Genomic DNA, 23433 nt, shown 5'->3' with positions numbered 1-23433 from the left:
GAATACTAACTAGTCAATACTTTGGTAAAACAAATATCAAACTCATTATGTATGGAAGATTATTTGTGACAAAATGAAACGCAATCCAACGTGTTAACTACATTGAAATGCAATACTTGTGCAAGTGGGACATTTAATTTTGGCATGTTTTTGCAGTGCCATAATTAAAAAGACATCAACCAAATGATTGATTGCTTTTCACAGTGTCACACAATTTTCGTGTCAGTTTAAAATGTAATACAATGGCATATTGCATTTTAATTCATGTCCATAGATCATGTGTCATAACTAAAAGCAAATCAGATGTATTGCTTTTCACTTAGCAGCAGCTTTGTGTGTATTGCATTTCAATTCCAGACCACACTTTAGTTGTTCTAAAACTAAAAGTAATCAAATGATCAGTTAGAGTCAAAATGTGGGCCAGGGGCATTAATAGTTGGGGAAAGGGGCGCTCCAATCATGATGGTGTTGTATGTAGGAATAAGGTAAAAGATGATAAGGCAGGGAATCTGCCTTCTCATTAAACAAGTGACGGCTGGTGATCAAAATGACGATTTATTTCTCTTGCATGTTGAAACAAGGGAAAAACTATATAATATCTGGTCATCACAGAAGATTTGGATAAAAGGTTTTGAAGAAACCAACCTTGATGACGCTAACAATGTTCATTTAGTTAAAGATCGCTAATAACCCACATCATGAAAATTTAACATACTGTATATATAAACTAGGGATGGGAATCGATTAAAAAAATTAACTAAATCACATAAATGTATGTAATTAATCATGATTGACCGCATCTAATATTAAAACATGTAATTATAAAATTAACACATAAATCATTAAGTAAATACACAGCGAATCACAAACTTAATGTAGAATAAACACAAAGGAATTAAAAAAAAATTAATGTCATAGTTTAAAAAACAATGACCTAAAACCTGAACGTTTAACAAAATACTACTTAAGCAAGTATAACCTGAATTGGAATGGCTTCTTAAAAGTCAAGTTGAAAAGAAGGCAATAAGAAAATGAGGCCAATGTATGAATTCTCAAATTAGCATAGCATGAGACACAGACGTGTCAAAGTAAAAAACGATTGAAACGACTATTGACTTTAAATGGGCATACATTAAAACTTGTGTTGAAACTCTGCAAATGCTATCCTCAATTGCTCATCACCAAGAATGATTTGATAATTATACTCTACACAGTTCCCAGATGTTTACGGACCATTATTAAAGAAAAAGGGGATGCTACACAGTGGTAAACATGGCCCTGTCCCAACTTTTTTGATGTGTTGCTGCCATCAAATTCAAAATGACCTTATTCTTTTCTTAAAATTATGTTTTCTCATTTTAAACAAATATGTTTTCTGTTTTCTATTGTGAAATAAAACATGAGTTTGAGATTTGCAAATCATTGCATTGTTTTTATTTACATTTTACAAAGCGTTCTACCTTTTTTAGAATTGGGGTTGTACTTAAATAAAGTAATAGTTTGGGCTTAAACCATGTACTCTTTAGTACATCTCCTACCTCAAACTTAAAAAATATAACAAATATCACTTTCCACCAAAATAAACAGCTGTCCCCCCATTTAGCCATACTCTTTTAACAGTCTCAGAACTCTATTAACTCAACAGAAACAAGACAAAGATATTTATTAGGTGTTAGGATTCAGTCTCTACATACCCAGTTACAATTTCTGCATCAGTCTGGAGTACAAGCATTACCAGGTCTAGTGCACCCCGCCAAGCTTCTAGCTTTACTGTAACATTGTCATAAACTTCAGCATTTCCTGTGTTTTCACAAGTAGGTTTACCATCATTGTCACAACCTAACACATTTGGCGTGAAGTGTGAAAACAAGCTCACATGCTTCTCCTTCTTGCTCAGGTATTCACTTATAGCTGTCAAGGCTTTCAATTTTGTGGTACATAAACCACTGTTGTAATACACTGTACTTATATAGTCTCTCCAGCCATTAGCCATTAGCTGCAGGATTTGCCTTGTATATTGCATAGCATCTTCTGACATGCTTACCAAGTTTGCTGTGGCCATGTGCTTGTGAATTGCCTCATAAAGTTTGGCAGGGTCTTCTTCCACAAGACTCTCAAGATGCATTAGACAAAACATTTCTGCATCACCAGCGCCAAGGAGAACGGTTTCCTCCGTAAGGGCATGATTAAGCCTATGTGCACAAGTCCAGAACTGATCTTCTAACATTTGAAGCTTACATATTGCTGGAGATGTGATGAAAGCTGTAACTAGCATTGTAGAACTGGTAGTTATTTTAAGAGCTGTAAATTCCTTATTCAATGTTGTCTTCCAGAGGGTAACAGTTATGCCATTGCCCACACAGCTCTCATCAAGTTGTGAAAAGTAGAATACTGGTATTCCACCTGTGGCTTCTGCTAGGTCTTTGAAAACTTCATGTTTCACTTTCTGGACCACAAGTATTCTGTGCTTTACACATGTTTCAACATATCTTGTGGAGGTAATCCCTTGTATTAAAATTAAATTTACTTTCAATTTTAAAAGAGCTGCTAACGTGCGACAGTCCCAACTCTCTTCTGTGTTCATTTCTAAACAAGATGCATCTGTGATGTATTTAACATTTAAAGTATTATTCAGTCCTACGTGTCTGTATTTTTCAGTTGCATCTCCATTAATAAACACCACACGCAAATACTGCCCATGAAATGATTTTGCCAATACATATTGATCTGCCAAGACCCAGCTAATGAAACCTGATGTTACACAGGAATAGTTTTCAGATAGGCCAGGGTACACAAAAGTCACCAGCTTGCTTACATCAAAAGCAGTTAGAGCCCCACTAGTAGGTTCTTTCAGTCTTGCAAGTTTCACCTGAAGTCTACAAGCATCAATAACTAACCTTATTGCATGTGAGCAGCCATGACATAATGACTGAGCTAGATACGTGAAGAACATTGATGAGCACATTGAATCTGGGACAAAATTTGGACCACCTCTGCATAGTAAGGGTTCCTCCAAATTTTTAACAGAAAAGTGTCTGCTATGTTTTAGCTTTAAACAATTTTGTAAGCTTTTATTATTTTTTAAATTAGCAGATAAAGGTGAATTGAGTTTTAACTGCTCTTTATGAAGTGTGACTTCACTTTCAGCTAAAGCAGATTTTTTTGATGAGACTACTACTGGAGATACTGACTTTAAAACAGTCTGTGATTTTTTACAATGAGTGAAATCATCACTTCTAACAGAACTAAGATGATCAACTGGAAAGTCTGTTGTTTTAGTCCTCCAAGATATCCTTCTGTAGATGTCCTGAATGGGCAAAGCATGAGCTTTGCAGGCTTCGATGCACAATTCCAGTCCTCCTGACATAACTGGCACAATCAAGGAGATACGAATATCTTGACGAAGGCATTCTAACACTGCTGAACTCCAGGCACCAACCATAAACATGAATGTGCTTGAACCAGTCTTATAAATTTTTTGGTGTGACTGAACAGCCTCATTAAGTAGCTGTCCTGCAGCACAAGTCAGATCCATATTCTCCAAAAGGCGAAATGCTGAGCAAGCAAGAACCGCTTCATCATCATTCTGCCCCACAATAAATTTAAATGATTTGTTAGGACCCAAAATTGTGCTTGCACTTGCTGATAATGCCATTAATTGCTGTAATCCAATGTGTCGTCTGTGCCTAATAACTTGATAGTCAGATGCAATTTTCTAAAAATAAATGTAAAAAAAATATTGTGTTGTTAGTATGTACCAGTCATAACTGTTAAGGTGATAGCAGAATATAATAAATTAAATATCTGCAGCTATATAAATAACAGACATTCATAGCCCAGGCCAATACCTATGGTATAGTACTGTATATAATGTCCATAACTTCTTGTAACATTAATTTCACCTTTCATTTTACTTACTCTGCGGTGGGTTGGCACCCTGCCCGGGATTGGTTCCTGCCTTGTGCCCTGTGTTGGCTGGGATTGGCTCCAGCAGACCCCCGTGACCCTGTGTTCGGATTCAGCGGGTTGGAAAATGGATGGATTTTACTTACTTTTTCCAATTAATCTTAAAATGGGTATTTCTACAACACTTTGAATTACTGAAATTATAATCTAATAAATATATTTTTATTACTGTCATCTGTTTTTAATAACTTATTTCGTATTGGCTACAAGATGGACCAGGCTTAAGTTGACATAGTAGAAGCATCTTTTACAATACATCCATCCATTTTCTTTAATCCAATTCAGGGAAGCAGAGCAGGTACAGCCAATCGTATCTGGGCACAGACATGAAGCCAAGTTCAGATAGGACACTATAATACTATACATGACTCCATTTTATCGTTCAAAAAATGTAGCCTCTCTGATGCACTTCACTGTTGTGAACACCTTTTTATTAGATCCATTATGAAGCAAACAAGACAAGTGTACATTAAGCAATATGTGTGCTCTTCCATTTTGACTGTTTTTATTTCCATATAAATGGAAGTTGGGTGAAATAGTCACTACCAAGATAAGTTCCGATTCTTTTTGTATGATGTTTAAAACTATGAGAAATGGGGATTTTAGCATGATGTCTGTGGAAAATCTAAATTGTTTTTCAAGTTTTTAAATTGCAATTTTTGTCTGAAAATTAAGCATTCTTTTGCGTTACAAAGAGCTCCTGGATCACTGCATCCCAGCAAAGGCAGAACATTTTAGAACATGATATCTGCCCAGAATGCTAAGGACCTATCTCCTTCAAGCAAGGTACACTGTGTTTGCCTTGTTACAGGCCGTGTGCCTGTTGTTTATGGTCCAGTTTGGTACAATGCTTATTTCCATATATTTCAAGAACAGTCCAACCTATGTCTAATGATAACTGGCACAAAAATTGTTTAATTAAACTGGGAATTTTGCAGTCTGCTTCATTTAGTCCTGTGACCAGGACTATTGCTTTTCAAAATTTTTGCATGAGTAGTTTTGAGGATGCATAATTTATTTAGATATACATATACTGTACATACACACACACACACACAGGCGTACACAAGCGCATGCACACTGGCACACATATATACTCAAAGAAACTCATAAGTGAAGACAGCAGACATGTTTGCCCTACCAGAGCATATACTGGATGATGATGAGAAAACAATTAACATACAAATGAATAGAACAGAGGCAATAAGCCACCCCTGTAATGATCTGTCTGTCTGCACAGCTTGTTTAATTCTTTGAACCAATGTTTTAGTTTCGTATGTAAAATTATTTAAGTTGATTCAATTTGCTGTTCATTTAACTTTACATTTATGTGTGTACATAATACACATATAAGTTAATGTACTTGATTATATACTATTGCATTATAATGTAAAATCTTCCATTAAGTGACTTTCTGCGGTATCACTAAAATATAATTTACATGGAAGTACTTATAGAAAGGTTTTTTTTTTTTGACCAATATGGTTTCTTCCTGACTTGAACCTGCTTTTAACTTTATTAAAAATACTTTCAATGTACAAAACTGATATAAAACTTTGCCTTTTCTCCTGTTTGTTTAAAAAAAAGCCACATTAGCACAGTGCCTATTTCTGCCTGTTCGTGGCTGCAGGATCCCGGGCTTGTGTCCCATTTCCTGAGGTGTTCCGTGTGAAATCTGAACATTCACTGTGCCTATGTAGGGCCTTTCTCCATTACAGTATATATTCCCACAGATTTGCTGGATGATTACAAACTGGCCCTACTTCAGTATATAATTTTATTGTTGGTCACTTAAGCATACTTTAAAAAATTCTCCTTCTTTGTTAACTGATTAAGTGCATTGTTCCATAAATTAAAAAGTACATTTCGGACATTCTGGAAAATCTCGGAAAAACAGTTATACTTTATCAAATTGGCTTTTACTGCATTTACTTTTACAGTTTACTAACGCATACATGGGAATTCGCAAGAGCCTATTTGCATTTGATTCCAATACGAGCAATAGTTTCTTTAATAAATAAAACAGCGCAACAAGCAGCGTGGAAGCACTCCCACGGCTACTCAAAAGGGTCAAAATGAACAGAAAAGCTTATTAAAATCTCTCTGCGGGAGTCAATAGCATAAGAGCTGTCTCGTATGAAAGTATTACGATCTGCAATATATTCTTTGTTACCTTAAAATGAAATGCGTATAGAAAGTACCAATTTAAATGATAGTTTTCCGGACTAAGAATTAAGACTAACGTATAAACAATAACTTCCCCTGTACTTCATAAGATGACATCGTTAATTAAAATATTTAGATTCTCTTCATTATATCAGGTTTATGGCTGAAATACCCATTTTAGTAAATATTATGAATACACCGTACAAACCTGCGTTCTCGGGTAAACTGGATCCATTTTTTGCTAATGTCGATGATTAGCTGAGCATTTGCGCATGCGTACAAATTGACGGCTGCGGCGGCAAATTGAGCGGTGGTTGCTTAGGAGACGCAGTAGCTACATGCAACCAAACTTGAAAGTTGTTGCTGTAGCCCCGCCTTATCAAATTGCGATTGGATGTAAAGCGCAGAAAATACTACGCTTTCAGGTTTCCCATCATTTCAATTGGTTTTTGGCGACGTCACTTACTTTAATGACGCTTAAAGAACGTGGTTTTGTTTATTTAATGTTACAATTTTGAGTAACCGTTTTGAGTAGTAATCTAACGTGGATACGGAGCTGATTCTACGTATTATAGTACATTTTTTCGAAAGGCTGAGATGGTAAGTTAATATCGTTTAGGTTTAATATATATTGTATCCCTTCGTAAACGTAGTATTGAGAGAAAATGCATATCGCATTAACACTTTTTCCGAGACAAAGTTCAGTTTCTGTCAAGTGTTAAAATCTAAATAAATCTGTGTGAGTGTTTACACCTAATATGCGCATAATACAGTTAAGGTAATCGTTAAGTCACACAAAACATGCTAGGTACTTCTGTAAAGTGAGCTTTTGAGGAAATAAACATTTTAACATATTTGATAAAAAGTATGATAATTTTAGAGTTCATGAAGAAAACACATTTTCAAGATAAGAGTGTTTTTTCCCCACTGAAAATTAGGTGAAGATATACTTTGTGGTAATAATTGGTTCGTAAATATATGATGAACGGAAAATCCACCATTCAGTGTGATTACATTACATGTTAATGTTATTATTTTTCAGGTGAATTGTTCATATTTAATCTTATGTTATTTGCTCTGTATGTACCTGTTCACATAGTTTAACATATTTGAAACTAAGTTCTGAATTTTGACATTTTCAACAAGTGTCCTTTTTTGCCAGCTTTTATTCAGATGCTAGACAATACTTGGGTTACCAATTGGTAGAAAAGAAAAAGTCTGCCTAATGCAGGTCTTCTTTTTAATTTAATTTTAATGTCTTTTTGTGACTTTAACAGTATAATATGCTCAACAACTTTAGTGAAGAGACTTACTAACAGCCTAGTCATCGGAAAAGTACTGTATTTTACAGGGTTTCACAAAAAAATCTGTATAAAAATTTTCAGTAATGGGTATGAGAACGCCCAAATGTTCAGTTGTTTTTTGCAGTAAAAATAAAAAAACAGCAACTGATATTAAACCTCACCACCTCTTAAGTAGTTGGTTCATATATCCTTTTCATACTTGCTTAGTAAAATGAGGGTGTGGTTTCCGTGCAATACTTACAAAGCCTGTATTGCATGTAATGGTGGTACACTCCAGACAGAGATAAACGCACCAAGAGTTTATGATTGCTGAATCTTAGAGCATGAGTTTGGATTGTAATAGAAAATCTTCACAAAAATATGATAAGCTTGCAAAATGTTTAAAGTTCTTTTTCTAAGTCCATTTACATTTAAAACTTGGGAAAAAAAACCCCAAAAACTGTGATGTATTCAGTTTAAGAACACATAAAATATTCTTTCACACAGAAAATCACCAGTATTAACTTCACAGTATTAAAGTAACCCTTAAATGTATATATATAACAACACTGAGTCCAAGACCGGAAAGAGCCCTTGGCAGGTTGCTATTCTGTCATAAGTTTGACTCATGCACATATCCATAGACACAGTGCCAGTCTGTATCACCAATCAACCTATCACATGTTTGGAATGTGGGAGGGCAACTCGAGTACCTTGAGGAAAACCCAGACAGCTGATGTGGATAGTCCATAGGGATAGTAATAAGGCAGGGAATTCCAACTCAGGGCAGGAAAACATCCCTTTGAGTAATTTCAAACTGCCTAATTAGGAGTTTTATGTTGCATCCCCAAACTCCCTCTCATAACGATACTGTTGACAAAAAAGACAAGTAATACGGCATGGTGGCGCAATGGAGCGCTGTTGCCTCGCAGTTAGGAGACCCAAGTTCGCTTCCCGGGTCCTCCCTGCGTGGAGTTTGCATGTTCTCCCAGTGTCTGCGTGGGTTTCCTCCCACAGTCCAAAGACATGCAGGTTAGGTGCATGGGCGATCTTAATTTTTCCCTAGTGTGTGCTTGGTGTGTGGGTGTGTGTACCCTGTGGTGGGCTGGCGCCCTGCCTGGGGTTTGTTTCCTGCCTTGCGCCCTGTGTTTGTTGGGATTGGCTCCAGCAGACCCCTGTGACCCTGTAGTTAGGATATAGTGGGTTGGCTGATGGATGGATGTTAGATGTTATTATCCTTGTGTTTTGATAGATTTAAAATTTTAAAATGGTGGAATAATAAAAGTTTTAGATTAAACCATAGAAACTTTTGTAATTCTAGTTTATGGCACCTAATAACATCAGTAATAGGAAATACTAAACTTTTTAAGATATTTCGCATTTTGTATTACATTTTTATATGCTTTGAGGAGAGAACATTATAATTGATGATTTATGTCTTTATTATTATCAAATTGTTACCACACATTATATTGCAAGATGTGAATGGCTTTATATTTTCATTAGTCTAACAGCACTTTTATAGCTTTAGAGCTACTGTGTTTTTATGTAGGCTGAAATAAATATAATGCAGATTTTAAGCAAAAAGACTGTCTCAAGCAACAAAAAAACTATTTTCATTATGTAATCAAATTACAGTTCAGTTTGCATAGAAATGCATTTTTATAAAATTATCTTTTTGAACTAATAATAATGATTTTATGTGTCTTTTACATCATCTCTTTTAGGCTTCAAGTTTCAGAAAACCAAACTTTGCAGGGAACCAGAGAAAGAAAGCAACCAATAAACCAGATCTTACTGAAGAACAAAAACAAGAAATTCGGGAAGCTTTTGATCTGTTTGATACTGAAGGTACAGGTACCATTGATGTGAAGGAGCTCAAGGTATAGTGGTTTTAAGTATTGAGTTGTAAGGTTTCATTATACTGTCAGTTATTATTAGGTTATTGTCTACTTTCAAATGTACTGTGAACTCTTTCATGTGCCTGCTGAAGGAAAGTATTTTTACAGTATGTTCATTATAAATTTGTATTTACATCCAACTCTTCCACATGTGTTATTTATTACCAAAGGTTAGATGTGTTTAATATTAATACATATTTACTTTTTTACACAGTTGTATATGTTTGAGTTTGTTCAGCTAAAAGAGGTTGAGAAGAAAAAGGTAGCTTTATTGATCAAATAGATTCCAAACAAAGACCTGCTTCCAAAACTAAAATTGAGTGATCAGAATATTGAGTTACCTACATCTTAGTGCAGTAAAAACTCCTCATTTCTTGATATCCTTTCACAACTTTCCACTCTGTCCTTTGAGCCTATGCCTCTACTCTTCTCCAGACCCAAGAGTTGGTAGCTACTTGGATGTTTTTTTTTTTTTTTACATGTGGGGTCTGAAGTGTCCTTCAGAATTCTTCTGCTGACAGCTCAAGGTTTTTACTGGTCCCCCGAACAGATATACCCCAGAACACACAGTTTGCACAGGTGTAAGTACCCATTATAGGTTCTGGGACATTCACTTGTTCTGTGTCATACTCTTGCTCCGTCTACCTTTTGACATTCATATGCCAACTGAACAACCTGCAGCATCAGGAGAGAGTAGTTGTATTATCTGTATAAGAAATCTGAGATAGTGAGATGATATGTGAATACAGCCAGACATTCAAAATATGTTTAGAACAGAAAAAAACTGGGATTGTAAAGTGGAATGTAAAATTCTAAAATAAGTACTGATATTCAAAAGGAAGAGGGTTATAAACTTGTTTTGAATGTAATTTCACAATGTGTGTTTTAATCACTGATACAATTCACCTTTGTAAATACATGCACAAAAGTCAGGATTTTGAACACCATAAAGCACTGGTTCATTGCAACCTGGTGGACCCAGTATCACGGTGGTGCAGACACTATGGAAATGGCTGGTGGGATTAATTGCATCAATCTTTTACAAGTGTCTGAATTTCAGACATTTCTAAAATCACCTGTTCTCCTTCCTTATGAAGATGTTTTGTGTTTTACGTGTAACAGTGATAAGTACTAGAAGTCATTATTTTTTCTTCCTTTAAAGACTTGTTGAAAAAAATGAGTGTGAGAAATTGTTACAGTGACAAACTGCATGTTACAAAATATTTTCTGTTGCTTGATAAAAGCACATTGCCAGAATGCCCTTCCAGAATTAACATCTGATAAAATATGAATTCATCAATAGGAGATTGATTTACTCCAAATGGAAATTCTTTCTGGCACAGCTGGTTTTGGTTCATCAGATTGAATTTGGGACTGAAATTCTCTATATTTCCATACGTAATAGTAAATAAACAAATAAAATTTGAATGAATAGTTCCCCTCCACACACACCTGCTGTATCTGCAATGCAGCTGTGATGAATAACCGAACTTCCTTTTAACACTAGAATTACTGAAGCCTACAAAAAAAACTTTTAATCCCAGCCCACCTTAAATTCTTTCGCAACTCTTCATCAGTGTCTTTTGTGTTGTAAATATGTCAATCAGAACAAACAGCCTGCTATCCCATCCCCTCTGCCCACTACCGCAGCTTAAGTCACAAAGAAGGTTCTCAGTGCTTAGTGTTTATCATGGAGTAAAGTGCCTGCAGTTGTAGAGGGTAAATAATATATCGTCATTTGGAATACATACATTTCATGTGTGTTCCGTAAACACACCGTTAAAACAAACATTTTTCATGTTTTAGTAATAACTGACAAAATGTAGACATGAAATGTATAATGTGTGAAGCCTGAAGTCCAAATATCAAATAAACACTTTCACAAAAGGTACAAGTATAATAATACAAGTGCACTTTTATTGAAGAATATAACCGAAGAAAAAGAAAGCAGGATAGGGTAGGCTATTGATACAACAGCTTGCATTGTGCAGCAGTAAAAACTGCTGACTCCTAATCAAGAGTTCGCTAGTTTGATACTGGCTGCCTCCCAAATTTACCGTTTTGAGTAGTGAGCTGCTCTTATTGTTAATACAAGGGGGCTCCGCCCCCTGCTCGCTTTGCTCGCCTACCCCCCGGCGTTTTGAACCCGTGCCTGCCGGGCAGCCTAAGGTTGCTTTTGTATTGGCCTCTCTTTCTACAGGGTGCACTGTTCCAATGCGATGTAATATTTGTGCACATATGCGAAAGCAGTATGGGCCATTGCCAGCTGGTGGCCTGATATTTACTCCGGTAGATGCAAAAGCAAATGAATTATTGTAGGATGTAATGCAGTTCATAAAGTTTTTGCTTTCAGGTACATCGTTAGTTAGAAGCTTCCGTAGATATTCAGGATATTAATGTAAAGGAGGCAGTCTAATTTGACCCTTTTGACAACAACGTGTAAACTCATTAGTTGTATTGTTTCTTCAGGGAAGTTAAGTGAATGACAATGATTGCAAATGACATTCATTAATTCCAATGAATTTTCATTAATAGTGGACTCAATATAGAACGCGTTGTCAGCCAATTGGCAGAATTGTTTAGCAGGTGTTTGTCGTTACTGTCTTTGACGTTTATCTTTTGCCTGAGCCGTTTGAGAGGCGCGTTGTTGTATGTCCAGTATTTGGGATGTGTTGTTTTGGAGCTGTAACTGCTTTGCTTGTGTTGTGTGAGAAGCACGTTGTAGTCGCCGGCGTTCATTGTTTTTATGGAGCCGGGCCCGTTTTTGTATCCCGGTCAGTCGAGCTCTCTCTTTTTGGAGCCATGCCTGCTTGTTTTCCGGCATTTCAGACGCGCGTTGTAGACGTCTGCGTTCATTGATTTTTTTTTTCCCGTCGGCCCCGTTTTTGTATGTCTGTCACTCGAGCTCTTTCCTTTTGAACCCGTGCCTGCTTCGCTTCCGCAATTTGAAATGCGCGCTGCATGCGTCCACATTCATTGTATCTGTCCATTTGGGCTCGTTTCTGTACCTGTGTTAGTCGAGCTTTTCATTTTTGGAGCCGAGACAGTTTTTCTTCCGCGGTTTCAGAAGCGCGTTGTAGGCGTCTACGTTTATTGTTTTTTTTCATGCGGGCTCGTCTTTGTGGTCCCGTTACTCGAGCCGTATCGTTTTGCACCCGTGATCGTGAATTCATGACTTGTCTGTTCTGTATCGTTAGTAATATGGGTAAGTAATAAGGATGATCGCACTTACTGTTAATAGGGAGCGTTTTCTGTGGTTGTACGGTTAATAGTGCATCACTGTAATGAGATTCACCTATGCTGTATACAGTAATCCCTCGCTATATCGCGCTTCGCCTTTCGCGGCTTCACTCCATCGCGGATTTTATATGTAAGCATATTTAAATATATATCGCTGATTTTTTTGCTGGTTCGCAGATTTCTGCGGACAATGGGTCTTTTAATTTCTGGCACATGCTTCCTCAGTTGGTTTGCCCAGTTGATTTCATACAAGGGACGCTATTGGCAGATGGCTGAGAAGCTACCCGGCTTACTTTTCTGTCTCTCTTGCGCTGACTTTCTCTGATCCTGACGTAGGGGGATTGAGCAGGGGGGCTGTTCGCACACCTAGACGATAAGGACGCTCGTCTAAAAATGCTGAAAGATTATCTTCACGTTGCTATCTTTTGTGCAGCTGCTTCCTGAAACGACATGCTGTACGGTGCTTCGCATACTTAAAAGCTCGAAGGGCACGTATTGATTTTTGTTTGAAAAACAAACTCTGTCTCTCTCTCTCTCTCTCTCTCTCTCTCCCTGCTCCTGACGGAGGGGGTGTGAGCTGCCGCCTTCAACAGCTTTGTGCCGCGGTGCTTCGCATACTTAAAAGCAAACAGCCCTATTGATTTGTTTGCTTTCCTCTGTCTTTCTGACAGACTCTGCTCCTGACACGCACTCCTTTGAAGAGGAAAATATGTTTGCATTCTTTTAATTGTGAGACGGAACTGTCATCTCTGTCTTGTCATGGAGCACATTTTAAACTTTTGAAAAAGAGACAAATGTTTGTTTGCAGTGTTTGAATAACGTTCCTGTCTCACTACAACCTCCTGTGTTTCTGCGCAAATCTGTGACCCAAGCATGACAATATAAAAATAACCATATAAACATATGGTTTCTACTTTGCGGATTTTCTTATTTCGCGGGTGGCTCTGGAACGCAACCCCCGCGATGGAGGAGGGATTACTGTAGTTTGTACGTGTTCAGATGACGTATGTTTAATACGGAGCATTCGTTTCTTCTTATTATTATCCATCAGGTGTTGCGCCTGTGTTATCTGTGGTTGTCCTGTTAATATTGCATCACTGTAATGTGATTCCAATATGTAGTGTAGTCCGGTTTCTTGTTGTTTATGTATGACGTCGGGTGGCCGCGTGAGGTTTTTCAGAAGTGCGTGGATTATGCTGTGTAGTGTGTATGTTGATTTCAGATGCGCGTTGTAGGCGAATGCTCCTATCGTAGTATCTTCTGTTTTCCGTACCACAATTCGCTTTCCGTAATATCTCGGTGTTGATGTGTGACCCTTTGTGGACTCCATAGTCTGTCCCGTTTTACTCTGGTGCGGGGGGGTGACTCCTCTTTTTCCGTACCATCTCGGGCTTGATTTGTGAACCTTTGTGGACTCCGTAGTATGTCCCGTTTCATTGTGGGGCAGGGATAATGTGATTCAAATATGTTGTTTTGTCCGTATTTGTGGGGTTTCTGTATGATGTCGGGTGTTTGCTTGCGGTTGCTCTTTCGTTTTTGAGCGGTAATCTCGGGCTTGATGGGTGACCCTTTGTGTACTCCGTAGTCTGTCCCGTTTCACTCGGGGGCGTGGGTCTGAGTCCTCTTTTTTTTGTGTGCTATGGGCTTTGTGTGGCGCCTGCATCTGACTCCTCATTTTTGTGTGCTATGGGCGCGTTGCCTCATTTCTTATTTCTGTTAGTTGGAGGGGGGCTTTGTGTGGCGCCTGCGCACTATGTCTTTTGCGTCCACAGGCAGGTACCTGCGTCCATATCCGGTTTACCATTTTCGTTTAGTAATATGGATTATACAATAATAATATTATTAACCCAAGGCAAACTGGTCCTAGGTGAGGGATGAGACAAAGAGCGGTTAAACAAACCTTCTGTGATGATTGAAAACTTTGGATGGCGTTTTCCCTTGCCCGGATGCGGGTCACCGGGGCCCCCCTCTAGAGCCAGGCCTGGAGATGGGGCTCAATGGCGAGTGCCTGGTGGCCAGGCCTGCACCCATGGGGCTCGGCCGGGCACAGCCCGAAGAGGCAACGTGGTTCCCCCTTTCCATGGGCTCACCACCTAGGGGAGGGGCCAAGGAGGTCGGGTGCAGTGTGAGTTGGGTGGTGGCCGAAGGCGGGGACCTTGGCAGTCCGATCCTTGGCTACAGAAGCTGACTTTTGGGATGTGGAATGTCACCTCTCTGAAGGGGAAGGAGCCTGAGCTAGTGCGCGAGGTCGAGAGGTTCCGGCTAGATATAGTCGGACTCCCCTCGACGCACGGCTTGGACTCTGGAACCAATCTCCTTGAGAGGGGCTGGACTCTCTACCACTCTGGAGTTGCCCCTGGTGAGAGGTGCAGAGCAGGTGTGGGTATACTTATTGCCCCCCGACTTGGAGCCTGTTCATTGGGGTTTACCCCAGTGGATGAGAGGGTAGCCTCCCTCCGCCTTCGGGTGGGGGGACGGGTCCTAACTGTTGTTTGCGCGTATGCGCCGAACAGCAGTTTGGAATACCCACCCTTTTTGGAGTCCCTGGAATGTTTGCTATAGGGCATACCTTCTGGGGATTCCCTCGTTCTGCTGGGAGACTTCAATGCCCACGTGGGCAATGACAGTGAGACCTGGAAGGGCATGATTGGGAGGAATGCCCCGCCCCGATCTGAACCTGAGTGGTGTTTTGTTATTGGACTTCTGTGCTCGTCACGGATTGTCCATAACGAACACCATGTTCAAGCATAGGGGTGTTCATATGTGCACTTGGCACCAGGACACCCTAGGCCTCAGTTCGATGATTGACTTTGTGGTCGTGTCGTCGGACTTGCGGCCACATGTCTTGGACACTCGGGTGAAGAGAGGAGCGGAGCTGTCAACTGATCAGCATCTGGTGGTGAGTTGGCTTCGATGGTGGGGGAGGATGCCGGTCAGGCCTGGTAGGCCCAAACGTGTTGTGAGGATCTGCTGGGAACGTCTGGCAGAGCCCCCTGTCGGAAGTAGCTTCAACTCCCACCTCTGGCAGAACTTCGACCACATCCCGAGGGAGATGGGGGACATTGAGTCCGAATGGGCCATGTTCCGTGCCTCTATTGTTGAGGCGGCTGACCGGAGCTGTGGCCGTAAGGTGGTCGGTGCCTGTTGTGGCGGCAATCCCCGAACCCGTTGGTGGACACCGGCGGTGAGGGATGCCGTCAAGCTGAAGGAGTCCTACAGGACCCTTTTATCCTGTAGGACTCTGGAGGCAGCTGATAGGTACTGGCAGGCCAAGCGGAATGCGGCTTTGGTGGTTGCTGAGGCAAAAACTCGTGGGAGGAGTTTGGGGAGGCCATGGAGAACAACTTTCGGACGGCTTCGAGGAGATTCTGGTCCACCGTCCGGCGTCTCAGGAAGGGGAAGCAGTGCAGTGTCAATCTATACTAATACAGTGGAACCTCTAGATACGAGTTTAATTCGTTCCAGCACTGAGCTTGTATAGCGAATTTCTCGTATCTAGAACAAACGTCCCCATTGAAAATAATGGAAATCCAGTTAATCCGTTCCGCATCCCAAATATATTAACATAAAAATCAATTTTCCTAACAAATAACACTGATAAATTACATATACTGTAGTCTACCTTTAATAAATAACACTGGTAAATAATATAACTGATTATTAAAAGAATCAAAACAGGTGTCCAAAGTGCAGTAGAGCATTCAATAAATCTTTAAATAAATAATCCTTAAAACAGTTGTGAAGTGGAGGTTTAAAGTACATACGAATAACAATCCTTTAACACGAGGTTAAAATGTCAACAGGAAGCAGTCTTCAAAAAACAGATGACAATCCCCGGTGCTTCTTCTCTGTTAGCGTCTCACCTGCTTCTCCCATGCGGGCTCTGCAACAGGCGAGACACTTAATGCAGCTGACCTTCTCTACACCGTCCTGCTTCAGCTGTTTGGCTCGCCTGTTCAGCTACACGCGAGCCTGTACTCGCTCGCACCGACTTCCTACTGCTGCGGATTCCTGCCTCCTCCTGCAACCTCCGTTCTCTCTCCTCTCCTCTCTTTTCTTTTACTTCTTCTCCCCCTTAACTGGCTCGCGCTTCTCTATATATGCGGGGAAGACATGGCAGCTGCTAGGGTTACCACTTTTAATACAAAAAAATAAGGGACGCATACGTATTGATTCAAAACGGGACGCGCAATTTCATTCTCAAACACGAGACGATTCCGTATTTTAAAGGACGGGTGGCAACCCTGCCCAGCCCATCAGCCACAGGACAAATCATGGATGTGGGCAGTTTCCCACCTGTGCACTTAGGTGAGAAACGCAGACACCGCAGATCGCCCTGCGGCTCGCTACAGCTACCACGCCCCCTCACTAAGCCGCGAGCTATACCCATAGCCTGGCTTGTGGCTCGTTACGTGAGCCAATGCTCGTATTTAGATCTGAATTTTTCGCTCATACTTTCCTCGTATTTTGAATTTCTCGTATACAAAGGTGATCGTATCTCGAGGTTCCACTGTAAAAGGCAAAGCCCTCACTGACTGACTGATTGACTGACTGACTCATCACTAATTCTGCAACTTCCCATGTAGGTGGAAGGCTGAAATTTGGCAGGCTGATTCCTTACAGCTTACTTACAAAAGTTAGGCAGGTTTCATTTCGAAATTCAACGCGTAATGGTCATAACTGGAACCTCTTTTTTCACAATATACTGTAATGGACGGCAGCTTGATGGCTGTGGGAGGCGGAGTTGAGTGTCACGTCATCACGCCTCCCACGTAATCACGTGAAAAGACTGTGAACGCAGTAGGGACAAATGAAGGAGGAGCCGCAAACAGCGAAGAACAAAAAATTCATTAAACAATTGAGAAGGGAGCGAGTGAAGCATACAAGCATGTTCATAAGGGAAACAAAGCACGGTGTAAAACGTAAGTTTAAATTAAGTTTATAGAAACGCTCCCGCTGCGGATTGCAATAACATATTCGCGAGATAAAAGTTTAATGAGAAGACACGAGGTATAAACGAACCACACGCCGTAGCGCAATGTTAGGGGCAACAGTTTCAACCATTCTATGATCTGCCTTTCGCAACTGAAAGACGGCACATGGCAGATGTTAGCCCACTTGCTGACCGCAACGTTAGGGGCTTCAACTCTGGCGCTGACGATATTCGATTCTCGAGAGGGGATGCAGTGAGTGTGTATGCCTGATGAGCCCAGAATTAAGGAGAAACACATGTCGCATACTCTTTGCATTATTTGAAAGTAAACTATTAAAACCATTCTATGATCAGCTTCTGGGAACAGAAAGAGGGCACGTGGCGGATGTAAGGCGACTTCCTGACCAACCACAAGCGTAACCTGGCAGGTAACCATCCATACAGTCAAATTGTGATTCAGAAAACGAATGCCATGAATTTAATTACCACGATCTACATACTGTCAAATAAACGAAACATACGCCGTAGCGGGATAGCTGTGAAAAGTGAGGTTCACAAAAAAACAGATCCTTAACAAATTGTTATTGGTATATTTTCGATCCGTTTAAAAAGGTTTTACTTTCTTCTTAAAAAATTAAAAGCAGTACTTCGCCGCAACGAAGCACGATAATTTGGCTATATATATCTGCTTCTCACAATTAAAAGAGGGCACGTGGCTGATTTTAGACAACTTCATGACCAAACTTTAGTGTTACCTGCCAGGTAGGGTTACCACTTTTAATACAAAAAAATAAGGGACGCATACTGCAGCGGGTGCCACATCCCAGTGCCAACAGTTTGCAGACTCTACTTAAAAGACCCGCCCTCCTCACTGGACAGTTAAAAAGACCAATCAAACTAACGATGGCATCAAGTATTACCCAATCAAAAGTAGGAAAGGAGGCATCTTCATAAAATGCGCGTGGGATGATTTGCATGAGACGCTGCTTTAAAAAAAATGATAAAAAAAATACGGGACAAATTCCGTCCCGTATTGATTCAAAACGGGACGCGCAATTTCATTCTCAAATACGGGACGATTCCGTATTTTAAAGGACAGGTAGCAACTCTACAGTGCCAGGTAACCACCCATACAATCGGATTGTCATTCAGACTAGGAATGCAATGAATGTAATTACCCCGATCTACATACAAGGCAAAAGTCTTGTAACATTCAAAGATGATGGCTTGGGATAAGTACACCATAGAACATAAAAGAGCTTATGAAGCCTTGAATCGAAAAAAGCAAGATCTCAGAGATCGTAAAAAAAAATAGGAGGTAATGTCGTTTTACTCGCTGTACATTTTAGTCAAACATTACCAGTTATTTCACGAGGGAGACCAGCAGATGAACTCAACGCGTGTTTAAAATCCATGCTTCTCCCACGCTCGGTTATATGTCGCGTGTTCTCGGGTAGGTGCACCAAAAAATGTATACATTTAAGCATGTAATGGGCAAACAAAAAATGAGGTATACCCGAAGGCACATGCAGTTTCAATAACATAGAAATCAATATAAATATTAACATCATTATCATATGAGAATATGAAGTAATATATAAGAAGCACATTTCATATAAATATAAATTATTAAACAGTAAAATCTTCTTCTGTAATTTGCTACCGTGGCAATTTGTGTGTCTGTCCAGGATTTTAAATCACCTGTAGCTCGCAAACCGTTTCACCTATTGACTTGAAATCTGGTACACATATAGTACGTCACGTCTACTATCCGCTTTATGGGTGATGATTGTATTACTCTTTTTATGTTTATTTTATTTGATTGTAGAATCAACTCCTATCTGCGCACACCAGGGCGGCCGTGGGCGGATGCGTATGGTGTATTCACTCCATGTTATCGTGCATTGCGCTGTCACTGGTATTTTGATAAAAGAATTTGAACAACATATAAGAAGCGTATAAATTATTAAACAGTAAAACATTAACATTTAAGAAGTAAAGTTAGATTAAGTACTACTGCAGTGCCCTTGGGTATACCTCATTTTTTGTTTGTCCATTACATGCTTAAATGTATACATTTTTTGGTGTACCTACCCGAGAACACGCGACATATAACCGAGCGTGGGAGAAGCATGGATTTTAAACACGCGTTGAGTTCATCTGCTGGTCTCCCTCGTGGAATAACTGGTAATGTTTGAATAAAATCTACAGCGAGTAAAACGACATTACCTCCTATTTTTTTTTTTACGATCTCTGAGATGTTGCTTTTTTCGGTTCAAGGCTTCATAAGGTCTTTTATGTTGTATGGTGTACTTATCCCAAACCATCATCTTTGAATGTTGCAAGACTTTCGCCTTGTATGTAGATCGGGGTAATTACATTCATTGCATTCCTAGTCTGAATCACAATCTGATTGTATGGGTGGTTACCTGGCACTGTAGGGTTGCCACCCGTCCTTTAAAATACGGAATCGTGCCGCATTTGAGAATGAAATTGTGCGTCCCGTTTTGAATCAATACTGGACGGGATTTCTCCCGTATTTTTTTATCATTTTTTTTAAAGCAGCGTCTCATGCAAATCATCCCACACGCATTTTATGAAGATGCCTCCTTTCCTACTTTTGATTGGGTAATACTTGATGTCATCGTTAGTTTGATTGGTCTTTTTAACTGTCCAGTGAGGAGGGCGTGTCTTTTAAGTAGAGTCTGGAAAGTGTTGGCACTGAGATGTGGCGTCAGCGCCAGAGTTGAAGCCCCTAATGTTGCGGTCAGCAAGTCGGCTAACATCCGCCATGTGCCGTCTTTCAGTTGCGAGAAGCAGATCATAGAATGGTTGAAACTGTTGCCCCTAACGTTGCGCCACGGCGTGTGGTTCGTTTATACCTCGTGTCTTCTCATTAAACTTTTATCTCGCGAATATGTTATTGCAATCCGCAGCGGGAGCGTTTCTATAAACTTAATTTAAACTTACGTTTTACACCGTGCTTTGTTTCCCTTATGAACATGCTTGAATGCTTCACTCGCTCCCTTCTCAATTGTTTAATTAATTTTTTGCTCTTCGCTGTTTGCGGCTCTTCCGTCATTTCCCCCTACTTCGTTCTTTTATCTCGCGAATATGTTATTGCAATCCTTAACGGGAGCGTTTCATTAAACTGATTGAAAATAGTTTTGCATTTACCTTTTTAGTAAAAGGCGAGCTTTTAAGCCTGAGAAATCACCCCGTAAATGCACACGTTTAATTGCACATGTGTTAATATGTATGGTTACACAGTATTAAAAGACAGTGAACAACGTCAGTTACCTTTGTTCCCGCGTTTGATAAAAGGCGAGCTTTTAAGCCTGAGAAATCACCCCGTAAATGCACACGTTTAATTGCACATGTGTTAATATGTATGCTTACACAGTATTAAAAGACAGTCAAAAATTAACGTCATTTACCTTCGTTCCCGCGTTTGACTCGTGCTGTAAATCTCTTCCTTGTTTTTAGTTCACGTGATTACGCAGGAGGCGTGATGACGCGATACGTGACTCCGCCTCCTCCATTACAGTGTATGGACAAAAAATATGTTCCAGTTATGACCATTACGCGTAGAATTTCGAAATGAAACCTGCCTAACTTTTGTAAGTAAGCTGTAAGGAATGAGCCTGCCAAATTTCAGCCTTCCACCTACACGGGAAGTTTGGAGAATTAGTGATGAGTGAGTCAGTCAGTCAGTGAGTGAGTGAGTCAGTGAGGGCTTTGCCTTTTATTAGTATAGATATATATGTATGTGTATATATATATGTATGTGTGTATATATATATATGTATGTGTATCTATATATATAAAAATGGAATGGGTGGGTCGTCGGGTGGGCCTTTTTTTCATTCCGTCGTTTTTTCGACGTTTTGAAAATGTAGAATGATTATTTGATTTTTTTGTTTTTATTTGATCGTGTCTATGTAGCCGCTGTCGTAATAAAGTATCGCTAAAATCGTCATTTATCGTAATTTATTTTTGACGTATAACGTCGCCGTCGTCGGTCAGTGATACCAGTGCAAAAAATCTGCTTACGGTTGAAAGACACGCCCTACTCACTGGACAGTTAAAAACACCAATCAAACTAACGATGACATCAAGTATTACCCAATCAAAAGTAGGAAAGGAGGCATCTTCATAAAATGCGTGTGGGATGATTTGCATGAGACGCTGCTTTAAAAAAAAAATGATAAAAAAAAATACGGGATAAATCCCGTCCAGTATTGATTCAAAACGGGACGCGCAATTTCATTCTCAAACGCGGCACGATTCCGTATTTTAAAGGACGGGTGGCAACCCTACAGTGCCAGGTAACCACCCATACAATCAGATTGTGATTCAGACTAGGAATGCAATGAATGTAATTACCCCGATCTACATACAAGGCGAAAGTCTTGCAACATTCAAAGATGATGGTTTGGGATAAGTACACCATACAACATAAAAGAGCTTATGAAGCCTTGAACCGAAAAAAGCAACATCTCAGAGATCGTAAAAAAAAAAAATAGGAGCTAATGTCGTTTTACTCGCTGTAGATTTTAGTCAAACATTACCAGTTATTTCACGAGGGAGACCAGCACATCAACTCAACGTGTGTTTAAAATCCATGCTTCTCCCACGCTCGGTTATATGTCGCGTGTTCTCGGGTAGGTGCACCAAAAAATGTATACATTTAAGCATGTAATGGGCAAACAAAAAATGAGGTATACCCGAAGGCACAGCAGTAGTACTTAATGTAACTTTACTTCTTAAATGTTAATGTTTTACTGTTTAATAATTTATACGCTTCTTATATGTTGTTCAAATTCTTTTATCAAAATACCAGTGACAGCGCAATGCACGATAACATCGACTGAATACACCATACGCATCCGCCCACGGCTGCCCTGCTGTGCGCAGATAGGACTTGATTGTACAATAAAATAAAATAAAGATAAAAAGACTAAAACAATCATCACCCATAAAGCGGATAGTAGACGTGACGTACTATATGTGTACCACATTTCAAGTGTATAGGTGCAACGGTTTGCGAGCTACAGGTCATTTAAAATCCTGGACAGACACACAAATTGCCACGGTAGCAAATTACAGAAGAAGATTTTACTGTTTAATAATTTATATTTATATGAAATGTGCTTCTTATATATTACTTCATATTCTCATATGATAATGATGTTAATGTTTATATTGATTTCTGTGTTATTAAAACTGCATGTATGTGTGTATATGTGTATATATATATATATATATATATATATATATATATATATATATATATATATAATATATATATATATATATAATATATATATATATATAATATATATATAATATATATACTAGCAAAATACCCGCGCTTCACAGCGGAGAAGTAGTGTGTTAAAGAGGTTATGAAAAAAAAAGGAAACATTTTAAAAATAACGTAACATGATTGTCAATGAAAGCCCGTTTCACTCAGTAAGTCTTATGTGTGTGTTTATGTATGTGTGTGTATATATATGTACATGTGTATATGTAGATATGTATATATATGTATATGTATATAAATGTTTATGTGTGTGTGTTGTAGCAGATATGCGTGTTGTCCACCTCTCGAACCCTCAGGTACCACTCTTCGGACCAGGTGAAAGTATAATAATACTTTATTATAATCTTATACTGTGCACAAAGCACCCTCCACTCCACACTCATATACAATAAACTCTCAATAATAACAATACTCCTCCTCTCCCAGACACGTCGCCACCCTACCTCCCAGCTCAGCTCAGTGTCTGGGCTTACCCAGAGTCCTTTTATAGACCCTGACCCGGAAGTGGCTCCAAGCCAAACCCACAAGTCCGTTTTCCTTCCGGGTCAGGGCAAAGTCCTTTTCTTCATCCCGGGAGCACATCGCTTCTTCCAGTCACGTGACTGGGATGCACTCCCG

General features: G+C 39.6%; 2 protein-coding genes across 2 annotated transcripts in view; one reads left to right on the top strand and one right to left on the bottom strand.

Moving 5' to 3' along the window:
• Nucleotides 1-1644: 1644 nt before the first annotated feature.
• Nucleotides 1645-6412, bottom strand: bbs12 (Bardet-Biedl syndrome 12). Its single transcript, XM_028802030.2, has 2 exons — nucleotides 6341-6412; nucleotides 1645-3715 (listed from the first exon to the last, which is right to left on the bottom strand). Exons 1-2 carry the CDS (start codon nucleotides 6365-6367, stop codon nucleotides 1673-1675), a joined length of 2070 nt encoding a protein of 689 aa, XP_028657863.1. The 5' UTR covers nucleotides 6368-6412; the 3' UTR covers nucleotides 1645-1672.
• A 148-nt stretch (nucleotides 6413-6560) lies between these two features.
• Nucleotides 6561-23433, top strand: part of cetn4 (centrin 4) — a 32631-nt gene continuing 15758 nt past the window's right edge. The window contains exons 1-2 of the mRNA XM_028802029.2: nucleotides 6561-6732; nucleotides 9143-9298. Of these exons, the coding sequence (XP_028657862.1) occupies nucleotides 6730-6732; nucleotides 9143-9298 (159 nt within the window). The 5' untranslated portion in view covers nucleotides 6561-6729. The remainder of the gene's footprint in view (nucleotides 6733-9142; nucleotides 9299-23433) is intronic.

Source organism: Erpetoichthys calabaricus, chromosome 5, assembly GCF_900747795.2.
Source record: "Erpetoichthys calabaricus chromosome 5, fErpCal1.3, whole genome shotgun sequence".
NCBI lineage: Eukaryota > Metazoa > Chordata > Cladistia > Polypteriformes > Polypteridae > Erpetoichthys > Erpetoichthys calabaricus.
Note: the sequence above shows the minus strand (reverse complement) of the source record. Positions and strands in the feature narration are given on the sequence as shown.

Coding starts and splice junctions, on each gene's coding strand:
- bbs12 (XM_028802030.2), bottom strand. CDS start 6,367: ATGGATCCAGTTTACCCGAGAACGCAG. Junction 3,716..6,340: donor CAGTTTACCCGAGAACGCAG/GTTTGTACGGTG, acceptor ATTTATTTTTAG/AAAATTGCATCTGACTATCA.